Consider the following 19968-nt stretch of genomic DNA (forward strand, 5'->3'; position numbering starts at 1 on the left):
AAAATGACTTTAAGAAGATATTAGAGATCTTAAAAGAGGAAATAAAAAAAGAAGTCGAGGAAAAGTCGAACAAAAAAATGGGAAGAAATCAGTAAATCCCTTGAAAGCCAACAGAAAGCAATTAAACAAATGAGGGAACCAGTTCAAGATTTCAAAACTGAAATAGAGTCAATAAAGAAGCCTCAAATTGAGATAATGCTGGAAGTCGAAAATCTGAGTAAAGGAACAGGAACTACACGTGCAAGAATAACCAACAGAATGCAAGAGATGGAAGAGCGGATCTCTGGCATTGAAGATACAATAGAAGTATTTCTTCTATTCTTTTCATCAAAGAAAACACTAAAACCAATAACGTCATGACCCAAAATGTTCAGGAAATTTGGGATACCATGAAAAGACCAAACCTAAGACTAATAGGGATAGAAGGAGAATACCAACTCAAAGGCACAGAAAATATATTTAACAAAATCATAGATGAAAATTTTCCCAACCTAAAAAAGGAAATGCCTATAAAAATACAAAAGGTTACAGAACACCAAATAGGCTGGATCAAAAAAAAAAAAAAAAAAAAAGACTCCCCTCGCCACATAATCATCAAACCACTAAACATACAGAATAAAGAAAAACTATTAAGAGCTGCAAAAGAAAAAGGCCAAGTAACATATAAAGGCAGACCCATAAGTATAACACCTGACTTCTCAATGGAGATTCTAAAAGCCACAAGATCCTGGACAGATGTTATGCAGATACTAAGAGACCATGGATGTCAACCCAGACTATTATGCCTAGCAAAACTCTCAATCAACATAAAAGGAGTAAACAAAATATTCCATGACAAGACCAGATTTAAACAATATCTCTCCACAAATCCAGCCCTACAGAAAGTACTTGAAGGAAAAATCCAACCTAAGGAAGTTAGATACACCCATGAAAGCACAGGCAAGAGATAGTCCCATACCAACAAATACCAAAGAAGGGAAACATAAAACACTACCAACCAAAAATAACAGGAATTAACAATCACTGGTCATTAGTATCCATCAATATCAATGGTCTCAATTCACCTATAAAAAGACACAGGCTAACAGAATGGATACAAAAACAAGATCCATCCATTTGCTGCATACAAGAAACACACCTCAACTTCAAAAACAGACACCACCTCAGAATAAAAGGCTGGGAAAAGGCATTCCAATCAAATGGATTACAGAAGCAAGCTGGTGTAGCTATCCTAATATCTAATAAAATAGACTTCAAACTAACATCAATTGAGATAGGGAAGGACACTACATATTTATCCCAGGGAAAATCCGACAAGATGAAGTCTCAATTCTGAATATTTATGCCCCAAATACAAGGGCACTGGCATTCGTAAAAGAAACATTACAAAAGCATAAATCGCACATCAAACCCCATACACTAGTAATGGGAAACTTCAACACCCCACTCTCACCAATGGACAGGTCTGCCAGACAGAAAGCTAACAGAGAAATAAGGGAACTAACAGACATTATGACTCAAATAGACTTAATAGATATTTACAGAATATTCTACCCTAACACAAAAGAATATACATTCTTTTCATCACCCCATGGAACCCTCTCCAAATTGACCACATGCTTGGTCACAAAGCAAATCTCAACAGATACAAAAAAGTTGAAATAACCTCCTGTGTCTTATCAGACCACCACGGCATAAAGTTAGACTTCAACAACAACAAAAATTACAGAAATCATACAATCTCATGGAAACTGAATAATGCCCAATTGAATCACCAATGGGTCAAGGAAGAAATAAAGAAAGAAATTAAAGATTTCCTAGAATTCAATGAAAATGAATGTACAACATTCTCAAACTTATGGGACACCTTGAAAGCAGTGCTAAGAGGAAAATTCATAGCACTAAACGCCCACATAAAGAAGTTGGAGAAATTTCAGCACAACTGAAAGCTCTAGAACAAGCAGAAGCAAACTCTCCCAGGAGAAACAGACACCAGGAAATAATCAAATTGAGGGCTGAAATCAATAAAGTAGAAACAAAGAGAACAATACAAAGAATCAATGAAACAAAGAGTTGGTTCTTTGAGAAAATCAACAAGGTAGATAAGCCCTTATGCAAATTAACCAAAAAGCAGAGAGAGAGCATCCAAATTCACAAAATCAGAAGTGAAAAGGGGGACATAACAACAGACAATGAGGAAATCCAGAGAATCATCAGGTCACACTTCAAAAACCTGTACTCTACAAAATTGGAAAATCTGAAAGAAATGGACGATTTTCTGGATAGGTACCCCATACCAAAGTTAACTCAAGACCAGATAAACTATTTAAATAGACCAATAACCCCTAAGGAAATAGAACAGGTCATTAAAAGTCTCCCAACCAAAAAAGCCCAGGATCAGATGGTTTCAGTGCAGAATTCTACCAGATTTTCAAAGAAGAGCTAATACCAATACTCTTCAAATTGTTCCACACAATAGAAACAGAAGGAACATTACCAAATTCTTTTTATGAGGCTAGAGTGACCCTGATACCCAAACCACACAAAGATGCAACAAAGAAAGAGAACTATAGATCAATCTGCCTCACGAACATTGATGCAAAAATACTCAATAAAATACTGGCTCACTGAATCCAGGAACACATCAAAACAATTATCCACCATGACCAAGTAGGCTTCATCCTAAAGATGCAAAGATGGTTCAACATATGAAAATCTGTCAATGTAATACACCATATAAACAAAATCAAAGAAAAAAAACACATGATCATGTCACTAGATGCTGAAAAGGCATTCAACAAAATCCAACACCCTTTCATGATAAAGATCTTGGAGATATCAGGAATACAGGGAACATACCTAAACATAATAAAGGCAATTTACAGCAAGCCAACAGCCAACATCAGATTAAATTGAGAGAAATTCAAAGCGATTCCACTAAAATCAGGAACAAGGCAAGGCTGTCCACTCTCCCCATACGTATTCAATACAGTACTTGAAGTTCTAGCCAGAGCAATAAGACAACATAAAGAGATCAAGGGGATACAAATTGGAAAGGAAGAAGTCAAGCTTTTTCTATTTGCAGATGACATGATAGTATACACGAGAGACCCCAAAAATTTGACCAAGGAACTCTTACAGCTTATAAACACCTTCAGCAATGTGGCAAGATACAAGATTAACTCAAAAAAATCAGTAGCCCTCCTATACACAATTGAAAAACAGGCTGAGGAGGAAATCAGAGATACATCACCCTTTACAATAGTCACAAATGACATAAAATAACTTGGGGTAACTCTAACTAAGCAAGTGAAGGACCTATATGACAAGAACTTTAAGTCCCTGGGAAAAGAAATTGAAGAAGATGTCAGAAAATGGAAAGATATCCCATGTTCATGGGTAGGCAGGATTAACAAAGTAAAATGACAATCTTACCAAAAGCAATCTACAGATTCAATGCAATCCCCATCAAAATACTAACACAATTCTTCACAGACCTGGAAAGAACAATACTCAGCATCATATGGAAAAACTAAAAATCCAGAATAGCCAAAAGAATCCTGTACAGTAAAACAACCTCTGGAGGCATCATGATCGCTGACCTCAGCTCTAGTATAGAGTAATAAAAACAGCTCGGTACTGGCATAAATCCAACACATGGACCAATGGAATCCAATTGATGACCCTGACATTAATCCACACACCTATGAACATATGATTTTCGACAAAGAAGCCAAAACTGTACCACGGAAAAAAGAAAGCATCTTCAACAAATGGTGCTGGCATAACTGGATGTCAAATGCAGAAGATTGCAAATAGATCTGTATTTGTGGCTATGCACAAAACTCAATTCCAAATGGATTAAAGACCTCAGCATAAATCTAGTTACACTGAAACTGACAGAAAAAAAAGTAGGAAGTAGGCTTGAACCCATTGGACAGGAGACCACTTCCTAAATATAGCACCAGCAGCACAGACACTGAGATTAATAAATGGGACCAATTAATAAATGGGACCTCCTGAAACTGAGAAGCTTTTGTAGAGCACAAATTTTTACATATGTATCCCTGTAAATGTTCTGGACTGGTCTACTCTGGTGACCCGCCTAAGACAAAAGGGAAGTCTACAGATTGAGAAAAGATCTTCACCAACCCCACATCTGACAGAGGGCTGATCTCCAAAATATAGAAAGAACTCAAAAAGCTAGAATTCAAAATACTGAACAATCCAATTACAAAACAGGCTAAAGGGCTTAACCGAGAATCTCATCAAAAGAATCTCAAATGGCTGAAAGACATTTAAAGAACTGCTCAACACATCCTTAGTCATCAGGGAAATGCAAATCAAAACAACTCAGAGATACCATCTTACAACTGTCAGAATGGCTAAGATCAAAAACACTGAAGACAGCTTATGTTGGAGAGGATATGGAGCAAGGTGAACACTCCTCCACTGTTGGTGGGAATGAAAACTTGTACAGCCACTATGGAAATCAGTGTGGCAGTTTCTCAGAAAATTGGGAATAAGTCTTCCTCAAGACCCAGCTATACCACTCTTGGCATATACCCAAGGAATGCTCAATCTTACCACAAGGACACATGTTCAACTATGTTCATATCACCACTACTCATAATAGCAAGAACCTGGAAACACCCTAGATGCCCCTCAATTGAAGAATGGATAAAGAAAATGTGGCACATATACATAATGGAATACTACTCAGCCGTTAAAAAAAATGATATCAAGAAATTTGCAGTCAAGTGGATGGAACTAGAAAATATTATCCTGAGTGAGGTAACCCAGATTCAGAAGGAAAAACATAGTATATACTCACTCATAAGTAGATACCAGATGTGAGGAAAGGGATGGCCAGACTGCAACCCACAGTTGCAGAGAGGCTAGCTAACAGGGAAATACCCTAGGAGGGACACATGGATGACCCAGTGATGGAGAAGTGGATGAGATCTACAGGAGCAGACTGGATGTGTGGGAGGGGGTGTCAGAGGGTGAGGTGTGGGGAATGAGAACATAGAGAAATGGGAGGGTTGAGCTGGAGCAGGGACACAGTTGGAGGGTAGGAATGGAGATACCATGATAGATGAGGACATCATGGCAAAAGGAAGAGGCAGTGTGCTTGGGAGGCTCTCAGGAACCCATAAGGATGACACCACCTTGGACTGCTGGCAGTGGTCCATAGGGTGCCTGGACTGGTCTACTCTGGTGACTCGCCTAGCACATACCCTAACAATCATCATAGAGCCTTTTTGCAGTGATTGATGGAGGCAGATGCAGAGATCCACGGCCAGGCACCAGGCTGAGCTCTGGGAATCCAACTGATGAGAGAGAGGAGGGATTCTGCAGGCGGGAAACATCGAGATCACAACAGGAGAAGTGCAGAGATGACCAGCCACACTGGTGGAAGCCCATGAACTGTAGACTAGTGGCTGTGAAGCCCCCATGGGACTGGACTAGGCCCTCTGGATATAGAAGATGGTGGTTTGGCTCGAATTGTTTGGGGAACACCCAGGCAGGGGCATTGGTGTCCATCCCTGGTGCATGGACAGGCTTCTTGGAATTTGGTGCCTGTAGTGTGGTGCCTTGAGCAGCCTTGTTACAGTGGGAAGGAGCTTGGACCTGCCTAGGCTCAGTATGCTGGGTTTGCTGACCCCATTCGAGAACTTGATTTGAGGGATATGGGGATGTGGGGTGGCTTGGGAGGGAGAGATGGGAGATTGGAAGAGGTAGGATCTGTGGGTGGTATGTAGAGTGAGTAGAAAATTTCTTAATAAAGAAAAATTGACAAAAAGGAACATAATATTACATAATACAGGTATTCTGATGAGCCATCTAGAAAGTGGATGACACAGAACATGGCATGTAGGATCTGGAGTCAAGAGACAGTCATGTAGTAAATGAAACAAATGGGCCACAGAGCTATGATTACAACTTTTAATTAATTTTTATTTAAAATTTATAATAATAGTGCATACTAAGGTGTTGTTTTGTAATACTTGATTTCAAGTGAAAGAACTTTCCTGTGTGGGGCTTTCCTTAAGGTGATCCTTTTCCATCCATATTTCCACAACATTGTCACACCAGACATGTCACTTGAGTGGCATATGAGAGGGAATAAACTACAGGATGGAACAATGAACACCTTGCTCTCTAAGATCCAATGGAATTTCATCAATATTTGATACTTCATGTCTCTGAGAGTTAAGATTTTCTTACAAAATGAAGAACTAAGTGTTCCTTCTGAATCCCAGTTTGTGGAATCAGCATGGCTTTTCTGATATACTTTATGTTACAAAGAAGTTCTTGTGTGATTTGTCCTTAAAAATTTTTACATATGTATCCTTGTAAATGTTCTTATGATTACATATGGAAAATTGTGGTTCTACTCCAAAATTCTCTAATCCCACAAAGGCTACAATCTCTAAAGATGAAAAGGCTAAGAAATCCCCACAACCTCAGTCCAGGAATCTTTAAACTGAAATCTCGAGAGACTAAATCTACAAGTCTCATGAGGAAAAAAAACTGGAGAACATATCATGAGGAAAGGGATCAGAAAGCCAAATGCTGGGGAAAGGATCAGCCTCAAGGTATGCCAACAATAAGAACTTCAAAGTGGCAGGGGGAGATGGCATATCCCTTTAATCCCAGCACAGCGGGAGACAGAGCCAGGCAAATCCCTTTGAGTTTGAGTCCAGCCTGGTCTACAGAGCAAGATCCAGGACAGGCACTAAAACTACAAGGAGAAACCCTGTCTTTAAAAAACAAAAACAAAAACAAAAAAAGAACTTCAACGTCAAAATGTATAAATTGTATTGGTATTCATGTCAGCTCATTCTGTATTTTAATAAATTGAAGGCTCCTGGTGGCTAGTTGTAAGGCTGTACTACATACATCAGGGGAATATCATGGTTTGCCACAACATGTCTACAGGTTACTTGAACTCAGCTAGGCTTTAACCTGGAAGTCACCAACACATACACAGATGCCAACATCTCAATCAGCCTGTGCTTGTCTTCAACACTGCACAGAATCCTGTTTTACAATATACATATTAGTCCTTTTTCTTTTCTGTAAGATACTTTTTAGAGTTCATTCGTTGAAAACATTTGCCAATTGCCTTCTATTTGTCATTACCTGAGGTCAGCATACACACAGCCCCCTCTATTCCATGAGTTTCTAGGGACCTGTGGATAGAGCTATGAAGATTACAGTGGGACTATAAGGGAACTGATAAAGATGGCTCCCTTGAGCCACTGTGAGCAACTGAAGCTTTTTACTCTACATCAGGACCCTGTCCAACCTGTGGGGGCACATTCTTGAACATTAAGCAGTAATCACTCATAGCATGGGAGATGGCTGAGAGGGCAATGCATTTACATTGCAAGCCTGAGACTTGGGATTGAAACTTTAATGGGGTACCAAAGTCAGAGGGAATGGCAGGGCACTGACATGAACCTGTAGAGATAAGGGCTACAGAGCAGAGAATATTTGGAATCTGTAGTACCAGACATACTTATGTACAAAGCTCCTAACAAGAAAGACACTGTCTCAAACAAGGCAAAATTAAAGAACTGACAACACAGTCCTCTATTGTCCACTCGTGCTGTGGAACTGAGGCCAAAAAAAGCAGACAAAAACTCACAAAATCACAAGCACAGGCCACACAAAATATTCATGAGAGGCAATTGTATTACAATTCTATTCATTTATTTAATATATATCAGGCAGAAATTATAAGCAATTTAAGGCTTTGGAAAAATATTACTTAACATAAACAGATTCATCTTCTTTATCCACAAAGATAGATGGAACAATCCAGAAGTTACAAGTCATGTCTTCAATGGTTACTTGCTGTTTAGAAGCTACATGCTTCTTCATCTACAGATGAAACAGTAAGCTGGAGCCCTGCTATTATCTGGTGAGGAAGGTACACAGTTCAGTCTGCTTTGTGGCAATTCCTCCGGTGACGGTGGTATGTGGATGACTGGCGGAAGCTACGGTTACACAGGGAGCAGGTGTAGGGCTTCTCTCCTGTGTGAATCCTCTCATGAGCTTTCAGATTGGTTTGATTGCTGAAAGACTTTCCACATGTACTACATTCGAAAGGTTTATTTTCCTGGTGTATGACCTTATGTACTCTCAGGTCTGAGCGAGTATAGAAGCCCTTATGACATGTTTTACAGACAAATGACTTTTGCTTCTTGTGTATTCTCTGGTGGGCGGCAAGTCTACTGGGATATTTAAAGGTTCTGGGACATTCCTCACATTTGTATGTCTTTGAGTCTCTGAGGGGTCTCTTTTGACGACGCCCACGTGTGGAGCTTGCATCAGGATTCTGGCAGTCTTCTGTCTGCTCTGGACTGGAGATAATCTCTGGTTGTACCTCCATAGGGACATCTTCAGAAGAAGTTCCTCTATGAAATTCTTCCTGGTACCTAGAGGTGACTTGACTTGTTCTGCTTAAATCCAGAGGATTTCCATCAGAAACACTTCTGTCTTTAGGTTCATTAAACTGAACTTGTTGGATAAGGGAAAGGGAGTCCATCTCATTTCCAGGACTGCTATCCCCATCATTTACATCACTATTGCTCCAGCCATTGTTTTGGCTATCTTCCCAGTCTTCATGTCCTGTGGAAATAAGACAGTCTATGAAACTGTGCCCAAGAAAAGATCCCGACACAACCCCCTTCCTCTGTGCAGCTTCCTGACACTTACCTGTTGTCAATAACATGTCTTGGGGGATTGGCAAGGGTGTCTTTGCACTCTCTTGTATTGAACTTCTTGCTGATTGCTGCTCTTTCAAAATGTTGATGGTTTCTTCTAAAGACATGTTCTTAGAAAAGAGGGCTTCCTGCCCCTGCATGGAGGTGTGAACCTATAAACAAAGCCAGAGGACCATTGCCAATGAATCTGTGGATTTGTGGATGAGTGAAAACCTGTCCTCTAACTGATTGCACGGGATCACTGAACTATGAGTTAGGTCATTTGTCTATCTCTCATCTCTAATGGTGTTATTCTGTCATTCACAAGTTATGTTTTCTAAAGTCCTTATTCACAATGTATTTGCAAGTGTTGAGTCACTGTACCAAGGGAAAAGGTAAGGTTAGGTTTCTGCAATGTCTAGCCACAACATATTCTTCACCTGGTCAATGCATTGAACGAGGAAATGTATTCCTGTTCCAATTCAGAAAATAGAGACTTACTCCATCAAAAAAGGCTTCTCATTTTTTTCCAAGGACTGTCCCCATTCCACCCAATCTAGGGCAACTATAATGAAATAGCTGGTTTACTGAGAAGACACCAAGGCTAGGTAGGACATATCAAGGAGGGAGGTAGTCTGGAGATCGAGAAGACCCAAAGGAGCCTGTAAAAATTCTGACATAGACTTGCCTGTGGGCCTTGCACCTCTAGGGCCTCTTCTGTTAATTGATGGGTGTTATCTGTTCTAATAATTTTTTTTGTTTAACAAAGAGTTGTATGGCTAGTGTTTCTCTGTGTCTCCTTAATTTGTAGCTCCTTATTTTTCCTCCTTCTCTTGCACCCAGGATCTATAGTTATTAATCAGTGCCCAGAACCCTTAACATTTCTGTAGTCTTTGTCTGACAGATGGCTGCTATGCTAGAAGCTCCTTATTCAGCCTTTGATTAGTAATAGTTAGTTTTTTTCTGAAATTCTTAGGATGTCTACAGTAACTGTGTAATTGATGTCCTTTTGGTGTCCTGGTGTCATATTGACAATTGTAACTTTCTGCTTTCATGCGCATGACTCTGACATTTTCATTCTCAGGTAGCTGAGGATTTCCCATCCCCCACTTATGGCCATTAGTCTGTCAGTGGTCCCTATCTCTTCCACTGTCACTTCACTTTGCTGTGGGAGTGGGTTGTATTTCCAATACCTATATTTTTGGTTGCTAAATTTAACTACTAACTCTAGATAAAAACCCTTGGTTGATGATGCCCCTAGTATCATAGCTCTATTTGTAAGGGGTGTTGTTTTCTATTATTAAGTCCTTAGTACAACACACATCTGACTGAAACCCTTCTAACACATATATTGTCTCCACCTAAACATGCTGTCTCTGCTGTTAGGAACCTGACAGCATTTTATTTGGAATTCAGTTTCAATCATGAAATGATCAGTTTAAAACAAAATCAAAGGAGTGAAATGTGGGATAAAACAAACTGAAATGACAACGTGTGCATAGAGTAAAAACCTGAAATAAACATCAGGGTGTGGTGGTGGACAGCTTTAATCCAGTACTTGAAGTGCTGGGAAAGTATAATTCCTCTGAATCCTACTCAAGCCAGTTGAATAAAAGTCAGTCCCAAATGGGAAAAAACCCTAAAGAAGCAATGAAACAAGCCAAGTAATATCCAAATTTAAAAGTTTAAGGCAATAAGAACTTATTTCAACCATGACATTTAGAAATGTATGTATGGGGTGTTTGAAAAATATCACCACCTTGACCATTTCTGAGAGTAACTGAGAATTATGCAAACCTAGACATTTATAGAAGTTTCAATGTAGTTTCATCCAAATTAAGAATTTCAGTTCTAAAACTTTGAATTGCAGCACTATTATTCATCAGGACTTTTCTTAAGGCTGTGTTGGTGTTGAATGCTCATTTAATAGCCACATTTCATCATCAGAAATCATATTCTACATTCCTGCACATTGAGTTTTTTACATAGGAACTTAATGACATGTAGTAGACAATTTAGAAAACCATTAAGTCAATTAGATCCCCAGTTTACACAGCCCAGGTCCTGGAATAACAGACTAGGTCTGAGAGCCAGAAATTTAAGTGTGTGCTGCAATTCCAACTAAATACTCATAATTACAATATAAAATCACCTACCTAAATGAGCCATCTTCAAATCCCAGCCAGGGTCTCTATTCTAAACCCTTACAAGCTTTGCTCAAATATCATCTCCCAGTCTCCCTATCATCATGTAAAGAATCTAAATATAATTGTATCAGTCAAAAGAGCCATGAGCTTCTTAAACTTATAATCCCATTAAATTTATATTACATTTACAGTAGTAAATAATCTCTACTGTAAATATTTTGTTGAAGTGGGACAGCCTCACATATGAAATAACTACATCTTCTTACTTTTCCCCAAATATAAATGACTGTCTTGATTGATAACTTAACCATCTCTCAACCAAGGTACTCACCATGATGGGAGGCTTCAAGCACTCATCAGTCAGATCCTCCATGAATCTCCCCAGGTTTCTGCCATTTGATTCCCACTTCTCTTTCAAGACAGACTTGTCCTTGTAGTGCCCAGTTTTGAGAAACTCAGCCAAGACCAGCTGCGAAATCATCTGCTCCTTGCTACTCTTTTCTGGCTTCAACCAGGAGGTAAACCACTTCCACATTGCTTGCAGTTCCTGCTTTGCACAGTAACCATTGTCATTTGTGGGAAAGTTGAGCTGAGCAGTTGAGAAGTTACAGATATCTTCTTCCCACTGTAGAGAAGTATCCTGGCTTGGAAGGAAGTTCCTGTTGTCTAATACAAGGCCACTTTCTGGTGACTGGGGTTTAAAGGAGTTGTTGTGCTGTGAAGCCATTCTGTTGAGACTCCTCAAAAAATTCAACTTTCTCAGTCAAGTATCTCTCTTGTGACTTGATGATCTATTTAAGAAAGTTGTGAATATGTTAAAGCTATAAATTAAACTTGACATAATTAAATAACAACAACTAAGAGTCTTATCACAGATGGTTTCTATCTTATTGAGGATTTACTATTGCTGTGAAAGACACCATAACCACAGCAACTCTAATAAAGGAAATATTTCATTTTGGTGGCTCACTTACAGTTCAGAGGTTCAGTCACTCATTTTGGGGAGCATGGCCTCAGAAAGTCAGAGGTGGTGCTAGAGCTGAGACTGATACACAGTACATCAACAGATATACTCTTACACATTGATTGAAGCTTGAGAAAAAGGCCTCAAATCCAACCTCAATAGTGACTCAATTACTCCAGATGGTGTGGTCCACACTAAAGGTGTGCCCTCCAGATCAAGGTCTGGATTAAAGGCATGTTTCATTCAGTCTTCTACAACAAGGCCACACCTATTCATAGTGCCACTCCCTATGAGTTTATGGGTCTCAGATACATTGCAATAACCACAGTTCCATTATTTCTTGACAGTAAATACTTCAACAGAGTCCTACACAATTTATTCTAGAGACCAGAACAAAGAGATGGGAGTGTAACAGTCCATGACTCATCAGAGAGAAACAACCTGGGTTGAAGATGTTATGACCTGAAGGAAGAGAACAGCAAGGTGTTCAGTAGCACAGGGCTATCTGTTCCTTTCCTATAAAAGGTGAAGTTGTAGTTGCTGAACCTCAAATATTAAGATTCACCCTTGTCTCCCATTCTAAAGAGCCACAAAGCTGAACATTCATAAGAAAAACTTTGAAACTGAATGACCAACAACCTTTAACTCACAGAACAGCCAAGACAAGTCTATAAAAAAAAAGCATATTGCTATCCTTCAGAATTTTAATGGTTAAACCCTTAATCAGAAAGGTCCAAAGGACCACACTATATCTTTGAGATCTCCCAAAATTGTGAAGCAGCATCTCCCAAAACCCACAAATATTCACAAAACACACATACTCAAGCAACAAAGAAGTCAAATGTTCCTATTCTACAGTTACTTGCCTCTACAGTGAATTTCTCCAGTGATTCCAGCTGGCACTAGGAGCCGATGTGTCTCCAGGTCACGGCTCTTCTTCATCTGAGGTTCTGTTCAAGTTGAGTTCCTTTTATAGTGCCTGGCTTCAGTGATTCAATCTGAGATGCCAATCATTTGATAATAAGATTGGACCACACCTCCTGCTTGTGGGTGTGGCAGTCAACACTTTCATCCTAGCATTCAGTAAGTGGACTGAAGGGTCTCCAGTCCCAGAACAGCCTGGTAGTGTAGAAAGACCAGTGAAAAGCCTTACTAGAGCAGAAAAAAACAAGCTAACCAAACGGGAAAGATACTTGCCCCTCTGATTGAATTACACATGGAATCCTCCCTCAGCCCCAGCTCTGCATCTCTATGCAATCCTGGATTATGCCATGGAAGGAGAACACATCCAAAGCAAGCATAGTCAGTCACTGCAGTGAAAGGGGGCAGTAGGACGCTGAAAGGAATTATAAAGATTGTCAATCACCTACTATGACTTCTGACATACAACTCATTCCAAACTGGTTAAAAATTTCTGATATCCACAGGGTTTGGAATTCAAATGGTATAGTGAACAAGGTAAAGCCTTGGCAGTAGAATGAGACACACAGAGAGAAGAGTCTAGGAGGTGTCTGAAGCACAACATAGAAAAGCCAGCCTTTCCTGGGCTCATCTCTAGGAACAAAGTGGAGATGTTTCACTTGTTTTACATGATGTACGATAGATATGTGAGGAGGATTGTAGTTTAGGGTGGAATTAAAATGTATATACAAAATGAATATTTTTGCCGGGCGGTGGTGGTGCACACCTTTAATCCCAGCACTCGGGAGGCAGAGCCAGGCGGATCTCTGTTAGTTCGAGGCCAGCCTGGGCTACCAAGTGAGTTCCAGGAAAGGCGCAAAGCTACACAGAGAAACCCTGTCTCAAAAAAAACCAAAAAAAAAATGAATATTTTCCTATGGTGATATTTTAATTGTGCTAAAAAGTGATTTTATTTGAATGTTAATAGATAAAGTTTGCATGGAGATCAGAGGTTATAGGGAACCTGGAACAGAAATCAGGCAGTAGTAGACCAAGCCTTTAATCCGATGACATGGCAGGCAGAGTCTTTGTGTGGTCAAGGACACAGTCAAGCCTGGTGACACAAGCCTTTAATCCCAGTACCAACCATAGAGACCTGGATGTCTGTAGACAGGCAGTGACTAGGAAGACATGTGGCTGGTCTTAGAGTCAACGAGAAGGCAGAACAGGAAAGTAATAAAAGCTCAGGTTAGGCAGGATGAAGCTCTCTGGTATAGGAAACTACAACTTGATGGTGAACTAAAGGGTAGTCAGTGGCTCTTCACTAATTCTCTGATCTCTTTGGCTATTACCCCTATATTTGGCTCTGTGTTTCTTTTTTATTAAGACTGTTTAGAAATTTGTCTACGTTTTCCTGTCTTTTTTTCTTTGCTTTTCTAATTTTTTGGTGTTTGCTTGTTTTTTCAAATGGCTGCCTTGTTAGCCAGGTCTACTCACAAACTCATTAGGTTGTAGACAATGATCTTGCACTACAATTCTATGGCTTCAAAGTACTCAGTGCTGGGGGCCCAGAGCTGTCTCACTACTTCAAGAATCCATTTTGGTTTTCTGTCTGTTCTTTACTGTCTTCTTGTTGCTGCTGTTCTGTTTTTTAAAACATTGTCTCACTATGTATCCCTGGCTGGACTGTAACTCTTATGTAGTCCAGTTTAATTTCAAACTCGGAAATGCTTGCTCTGGAATTAAAGTGCAGGGATTAAAGGCTTGTGTCATTATGAATGAATTTCTCCAAGCATGCTGATTGTTAGGTTGAATTGTTTCCTCTGATATCCACATGTTCGGATCTTATGCCCAAAGACTATGGTCTTATATCAAAATGTGCTGAATCCCAACAAATTGAAAGAACCCCAAATGCTATCATCCCAAAGAAGCCTTAAAGCTCAGTGACTAATATTTCTGAAGTCTGAAAACCATAACACTAAAATTGTGAATGTTTAAACCTCAACACTCAGTTCTTCTGGGAGAATAAAAAAATCCACATAATAGGAAAAAATGATCAAAGTTTGCAAATGGATTAACCAAAAGGTGTGAAAATGATTGAATCTTCAGTTTGTTGATAATATTCTGGGTTTTAGGTAATTAAAGCAATGTTGGCCAGAAGAAACACTCCTATGAAAACATTTGTTCCCAGAGAATCATAAACATACCCCTGTGTTTACTATTCATGAGAATTGCAGGGGAAACAATTCAGCCTTACAATTCCAATGCTTGGAGAAAGTCAGGTGCCTTTAATCCCTACACACACCTTTAGTCCTAGCACTAAATAAACACAAGCAGGTGCTTGTCTGAGTTGAGACCATCTCAGACTATGGAGTGAATTCCAGCTGGGGTTTCAGAGATAGAAAGTCTCTCAAACCAGAATTAAAGAGAAAAACAAACAAAAAGGATGCCTGAAGGAGGGAGGCAATCTTCAACCCCAGATCCGAGGAGTAGAAGCCACAGAATTGTAGCGAAAGGCCACCCACAATGACTTTGTGAATTTATAAGAAGAATGGACTCAAAGTAAACATATTGCAACAACAAAATTAAAGATAGAGAAGTAAACAAAGGGAAAAAAAGTAATCAAAGGAAAAATGAAGAGAGACCAAAAATCACCTTGCTCTTTTGGGCCACCCAATTTTAATTGCTCCGCAGATCACAGTCCTCATCTCATGTCTATCAAACCTCACGTTTTCCAAAAAGAAATACATGCCACTCTCTCTGCCAACAGAAATGAACCTGCTACAACCTCTGGTTTTTCTATGTTGTGTCTCAGACTCTCCTGGTTGCCTCCTGCCCTCTGTCTCATTCCAGTGCCAATGGTCCACTAGATTGAAGACTATTGATTTGACCTCTCCTGGCAACAATCAATCATAAATAGCTCCTTGGTTACTGATGGAAATTTAACAACTCTTATCAAAAGTACATTGAAAATGGAAGGAAGAATGAAGGATTAAATAAATAAAAAAGGAAAGAAAGAAGAAATGAAGAGAAGATTAGAAGATTGTACTTTAAGGTGCAAAGGTATTAAGCATTACTTTTGGGATCTGGTGGAAATAATTAGATTTTCATCAGAAAGGATGGATACAGTTCATTCTACATCTAGTAGTAAATACCCGACAGTTCCTGTTAAAATATTTTTAAACTCAATTCTAGTCACAGCAATATAGTCAATTCACCCTACCCTGGAAAATCTCAAGTTTATCTTTATCTATATGTACATATTAAAGTAATTCTCACCTGCATACTGTGGGATGCCACAGTAGCAATTGCTGAGCTGAACCGCTGAGTCTGTCCTGTGTTGAGATGACACTCTGGCCCCGATTTATTGCTTTCTTATACCCTGGTCCCCTTTCCTACTACAGAAGTGGATTTCAACTCAACTCTCAATCCATAATATCATGTACATAAAGAAATGAAGAAATTTTAAATGACTCTCCACCAATTAGGTGTCAGTTCAAATATGTACAAATCAAAAGAGCAAATCCAATGAATCAATCAGGAGGACTTCAGGAGAAAACATCTCTGTGAGCCAGTAGTTTCTCAAGGGATGCAGAACATGCAAAGAGCCTGTGTTAAGAATATGAAGTTGCTGAATGTAATGTTGTACCCAGAATCCACAAAGATCACCAAGAGACCAAATCTGATAAAAAATAAAAAAGAAAGCAAAGTCTTTTTACTGTTGTTGGGTATACCCTGGGGTCACTGACTGTCTGATGCAGCAGAGCAGGAGAGACCCAGAGTAGCAATGGGGCAGAGTTTTCACGGGGTAAAGCACCTTCTTCTGGTCTTCAGACTACATAGGAACAGACTTGGGATTGATTTATGTGAGTGACAGTTATACTAGTAACTTTAATTGGCTAGGGTTATTTTGGGGTTACAGTTACCCATTTCTGGGCAGACATGGACCAGTCCCATGTTTTGTCCCTGAGCTGCTGTGGAGACTGGCTGGCCTAGCAAGTGCTGACTGTAGGGTCTGGCTCAGTGGCACAGACTTGGTGTGTCCTATCCCCTGTCCTGCTGGCAGGGGCATCAGTGATTAACTGTCTATTCATGGCCCTCCCAGAAACTAATAGCTCAGTTCATGAAACTGACATTGAGGCCTGATCTCTGAGAGAAGACTATGGTGGTATTGTGTTCCCCAAAATATTGTGTACCCTAATATCTGTGGTCAGAGAACTAGATACTTAGGATAGGCAGTGGTAGCACACACCTTTAATCCTAGCATTCCAGAGACAGAAATCCATGTGTTCAAGGATACAGTCAAACATGTTGACACACGCCTTTAATCCCAGAAAGCAAACTTTTAATCCCAGGGAGTAATGGCAGAAATCGGAAAGGTGTATACGGTGTGAGGACCAGAAACTAGAAGCATTTGGCTGGTTAAGCTTTCAGGTTTCGGAGCAGCACAGTTCAACTGAGAACCATTCAGATATGAGGACTCAAAGGCTTCCAGTCTGAGGAAACAGGATCAGCAAAGGAACTGGCAAGAACTTTTAAGATTCCTGCTACATCTGGCTGCCAATGTTTGTGCTACAAATTCAGGAAAAAGCCGCTTGCCTGTGGCCTTGTGGGCCCCAGCTCAGACTCGAACTACACTCTGCCAGTTGTGGTGGCACATGCCAGTAGGATTTACTGAAGAAGGCAGAGGGAGGAGGATCCTGAGTTTGAGGCCAAGGTAGGAGAAGCTTTGGCTGGGGCCGAGCCACAAACAGTGGTGGGACCATGGAGGCAGTGGCTGCTGCTCCGAGTTGCTGGCTCCTTCTCATCTTATTGGTGATGATGTTGATGCCTCTACCTGGGATGAAGGGTTTTCTGATGCTTGTTCAGAGAATTGCCAGGACCATCGTGTTACAAGAAAACATCGAAAAAGGTCAGTTTGGGAAAGATTGGCAAGACTATTGCTGTGAAGATTTTCTCTTCTAGGGAAGAACGTTCACGGTTCCCGGAAACAGAGGTTTATGAGACTTGTGTTTCCTCCAAACCACAGAGGAGGGACAAAAAAAAAAATTCTAAAGGGAACCATGAGCACACCTAACAGCGACTTTGGAATCTTCAAAGGATGATAGGATCCCACAATGATGATTCCACATGGACTATGGTAAAGCCATTAAGCTGATTAACACCAAGGAAAGATCGGCTTTGGACTACAAACTGCTCAGGAAAATTTGGAGATGGCTAGCTGAGATGATTCAGCCTGACAGACTACTTGAGCAAGGACTTGAGACAAGCCCTGAACTTTCCCACTAAGCAGCGACTGGACAAATGATACAGGACTTGACAATTAACCCAGAAATTTTCTTTTCAGGATTCCCTACAGATATCTTCACACCTAGAAAGCAGGAAGTAACTTTAAGAAAACAACACCCACATTCCCAAGCGGTGGAATGGGAGGTTTTTGGTTGTTTTATGAGTTATGAATATTGTCATTGTTTATGATGGTTGGTTACAAGTTGTTAATTGTTAATGGTCAGGAAAAAAGCTGATCATGGAGATTAGATTCAGAGGTTGTGTTTTAAAAAAAAAGGAAAAATAAAGAAGAGAATATACATATGAGGTAGATCACTGAATCTACCCTGAGAAAAACAGATAAAGAATTAATAAGATAAATGGGTAGATAATTGAATGCACTCTAAAAAGAAAAAGAGGAATATATAAAAATGACAAAAGGTAGAGATTACTGAATCTATTATTAAAAGAAAAATACTTTTAAAAAGGAACTACTTGTTTTACGTAGGATAAGTAATGAAAATTAGTTTGTCTGAGTTTATCAAATGTTACTGGACTGGACATTTTTAATATATATATATATATAATGGAGTTTTTTACTGTATATATTGTATATACTTATTAGATAGTTATTCTTGTATTAGTTATAAGATTTTTAAATTTTAGACAAAAAGAGAAGAAATGTGGTGGTATTGTGTTCCCCACAATATTGTGTACCCTGATAAACTTATCTGCGATCAGAGAACAGAAAAGACACTAGATGCTTAAAATAGGCAGCGGTAGGTAGCACACACCTTTAATCCTAGTATTCCAGAGGCAGAAATCCATGTGTTCAAGGATACAGCCAAGCATGATGACTCACGCCTTTAATCCCAGAAAGCAAGCTTTTAATCCCAGGGAGTGGTGGCAGAAAGCAGAAAGGTATGTAAGGCATTAGGACCAGCATTTGGCTGGTTAAGCTTTCAGGCTTTGGAGCATCAGTTCAGCTTAGAGCCATTCAGATATGAGGACTAGATACTTAGGATAGGCAGTGGTAGCACATGCCTTTAATCCTAGCGTTCCAGGGACAGAAATCCATCTGTTCAAGGTTATATGCAGGCATGATGACACACGCCTTTAATCCCAAGAAGTGAGCCTTTAATCCCAGGGAGTGATGGCAGATAGCAGAAAGGTATATAAGGTGTGAAGACCAGGAACTAGAAGCATTTGGCTGGTTAATCTTTTAGGTTTTGAGCAGCACATTTCAGCTGAGAGCATTTTGGATATGAGGACAAAGAGGCTTCCAGTCTGAGGAAACAGGACGAGCTGAGGAACTGGCGAGGTGAGGTGGCTGTGGCTTGTTCTGTCTCTCTGATCTTCCAGTGTGTACCCCAATACTTGACTCCGGGTTTGTTTTATTAAATAAGACCATTTAAGATTTTTGCTACAGCACTCTTTTATGTTGCATTTGTTTAACTCTGTAAAGCTGTTTTGCTTTGCCTGTCTAAAACACTCACTTAGTCTAATAAGGAGCTGAACAGAAGGTAGCTAAGCAGGAGAGGGGTAAGCACAGCTGCCAGGCAGAGAGAATAAATAGGAGAGGAAATCTAGACTGCATAGAAGAGAAGAATGAGGAGCAAGAGAGGAAATGAAGAGGAGGTTCCAGGGGTCAGCCACACAACCACACAGCCAGCCAGGGAGTAAGAAGAAAAGCAAGATATATAGAATAAAGAAAAGTAAAAATCCCAGAAACAAATCGTTTTGGGTCACATGCTACTGTCTCAAGCCATATTTTAAGTGTGTGCTGAGGTTCCACCTCAGACCTCAAGATTACATTGTAAGCACCTCCCTGACTCCATGACTGAGCCATCTCTAAGACCAGGGTATCTCCTCTAAAGCCTTAAGTTCCCAAATATTAATTCCCCAGTCTCTCTGTCACCATGTAAATAAATTACATTCAAGTGTGTCCCTCAAACTAGCAATGGGTTTATTT

At 39.9% G+C, this 19968-nt stretch overlaps 1 protein-coding gene across 1 annotated transcript; it reads right to left on the reverse strand.

Annotated features, from left to right (window-relative positions):
- Positions 1-7776: 7776 nt before the first annotated feature.
- Positions 7777-11591, reverse strand: LOC131904323 (zinc finger and SCAN domain containing protein 4F-like). Its single transcript, XM_059255425.1, has 4 exons — positions 11196-11591; positions 8731-8890; positions 8534-8643; positions 7777-7893 (listed from the first exon to the last, which is right to left on the reverse strand). The coding sequence occupies exons 1-4, from the start codon at positions 11589-11591 to the stop codon at positions 7777-7779; spliced, it is 783 nt and encodes a 260-aa protein (XP_059111408.1).
- Between the last annotated feature and the right edge of the window lie 8377 nt (positions 11592-19968).

The sequence above is a fragment of the Peromyscus eremicus genome, chromosome 1, assembly GCF_949786415.1.
Source record: "Peromyscus eremicus chromosome 1, PerEre_H2_v1, whole genome shotgun sequence".
Lineage (NCBI taxonomy): Eukaryota > Metazoa > Chordata > Mammalia > Rodentia > Cricetidae > Peromyscus > Peromyscus eremicus.

Bases quoted from the DNA above. Each gene is read 5' to 3' on its own strand.
- LOC131904323 (XM_059255425.1), bottom strand. From the start codon at position 11,591: ATGGCTTCACAGCACAACAACTCCTTTAAACCCCAGTCACCAGAAAGT. The intron at 8,891-11,195 runs GTGAGTACCTTG...CTTTGTTTATAG, and splicing joins GCTTGAAGCCTCCCATCATG to GTTCACACCTCCATGCAGGG. The intron at 8,644-8,730 runs GTAAGTGTCAGG...TTATTTCCACAG, and splicing joins AGACATGTTATTGACAACAG to GACATGAAGACTGGGAAGAT.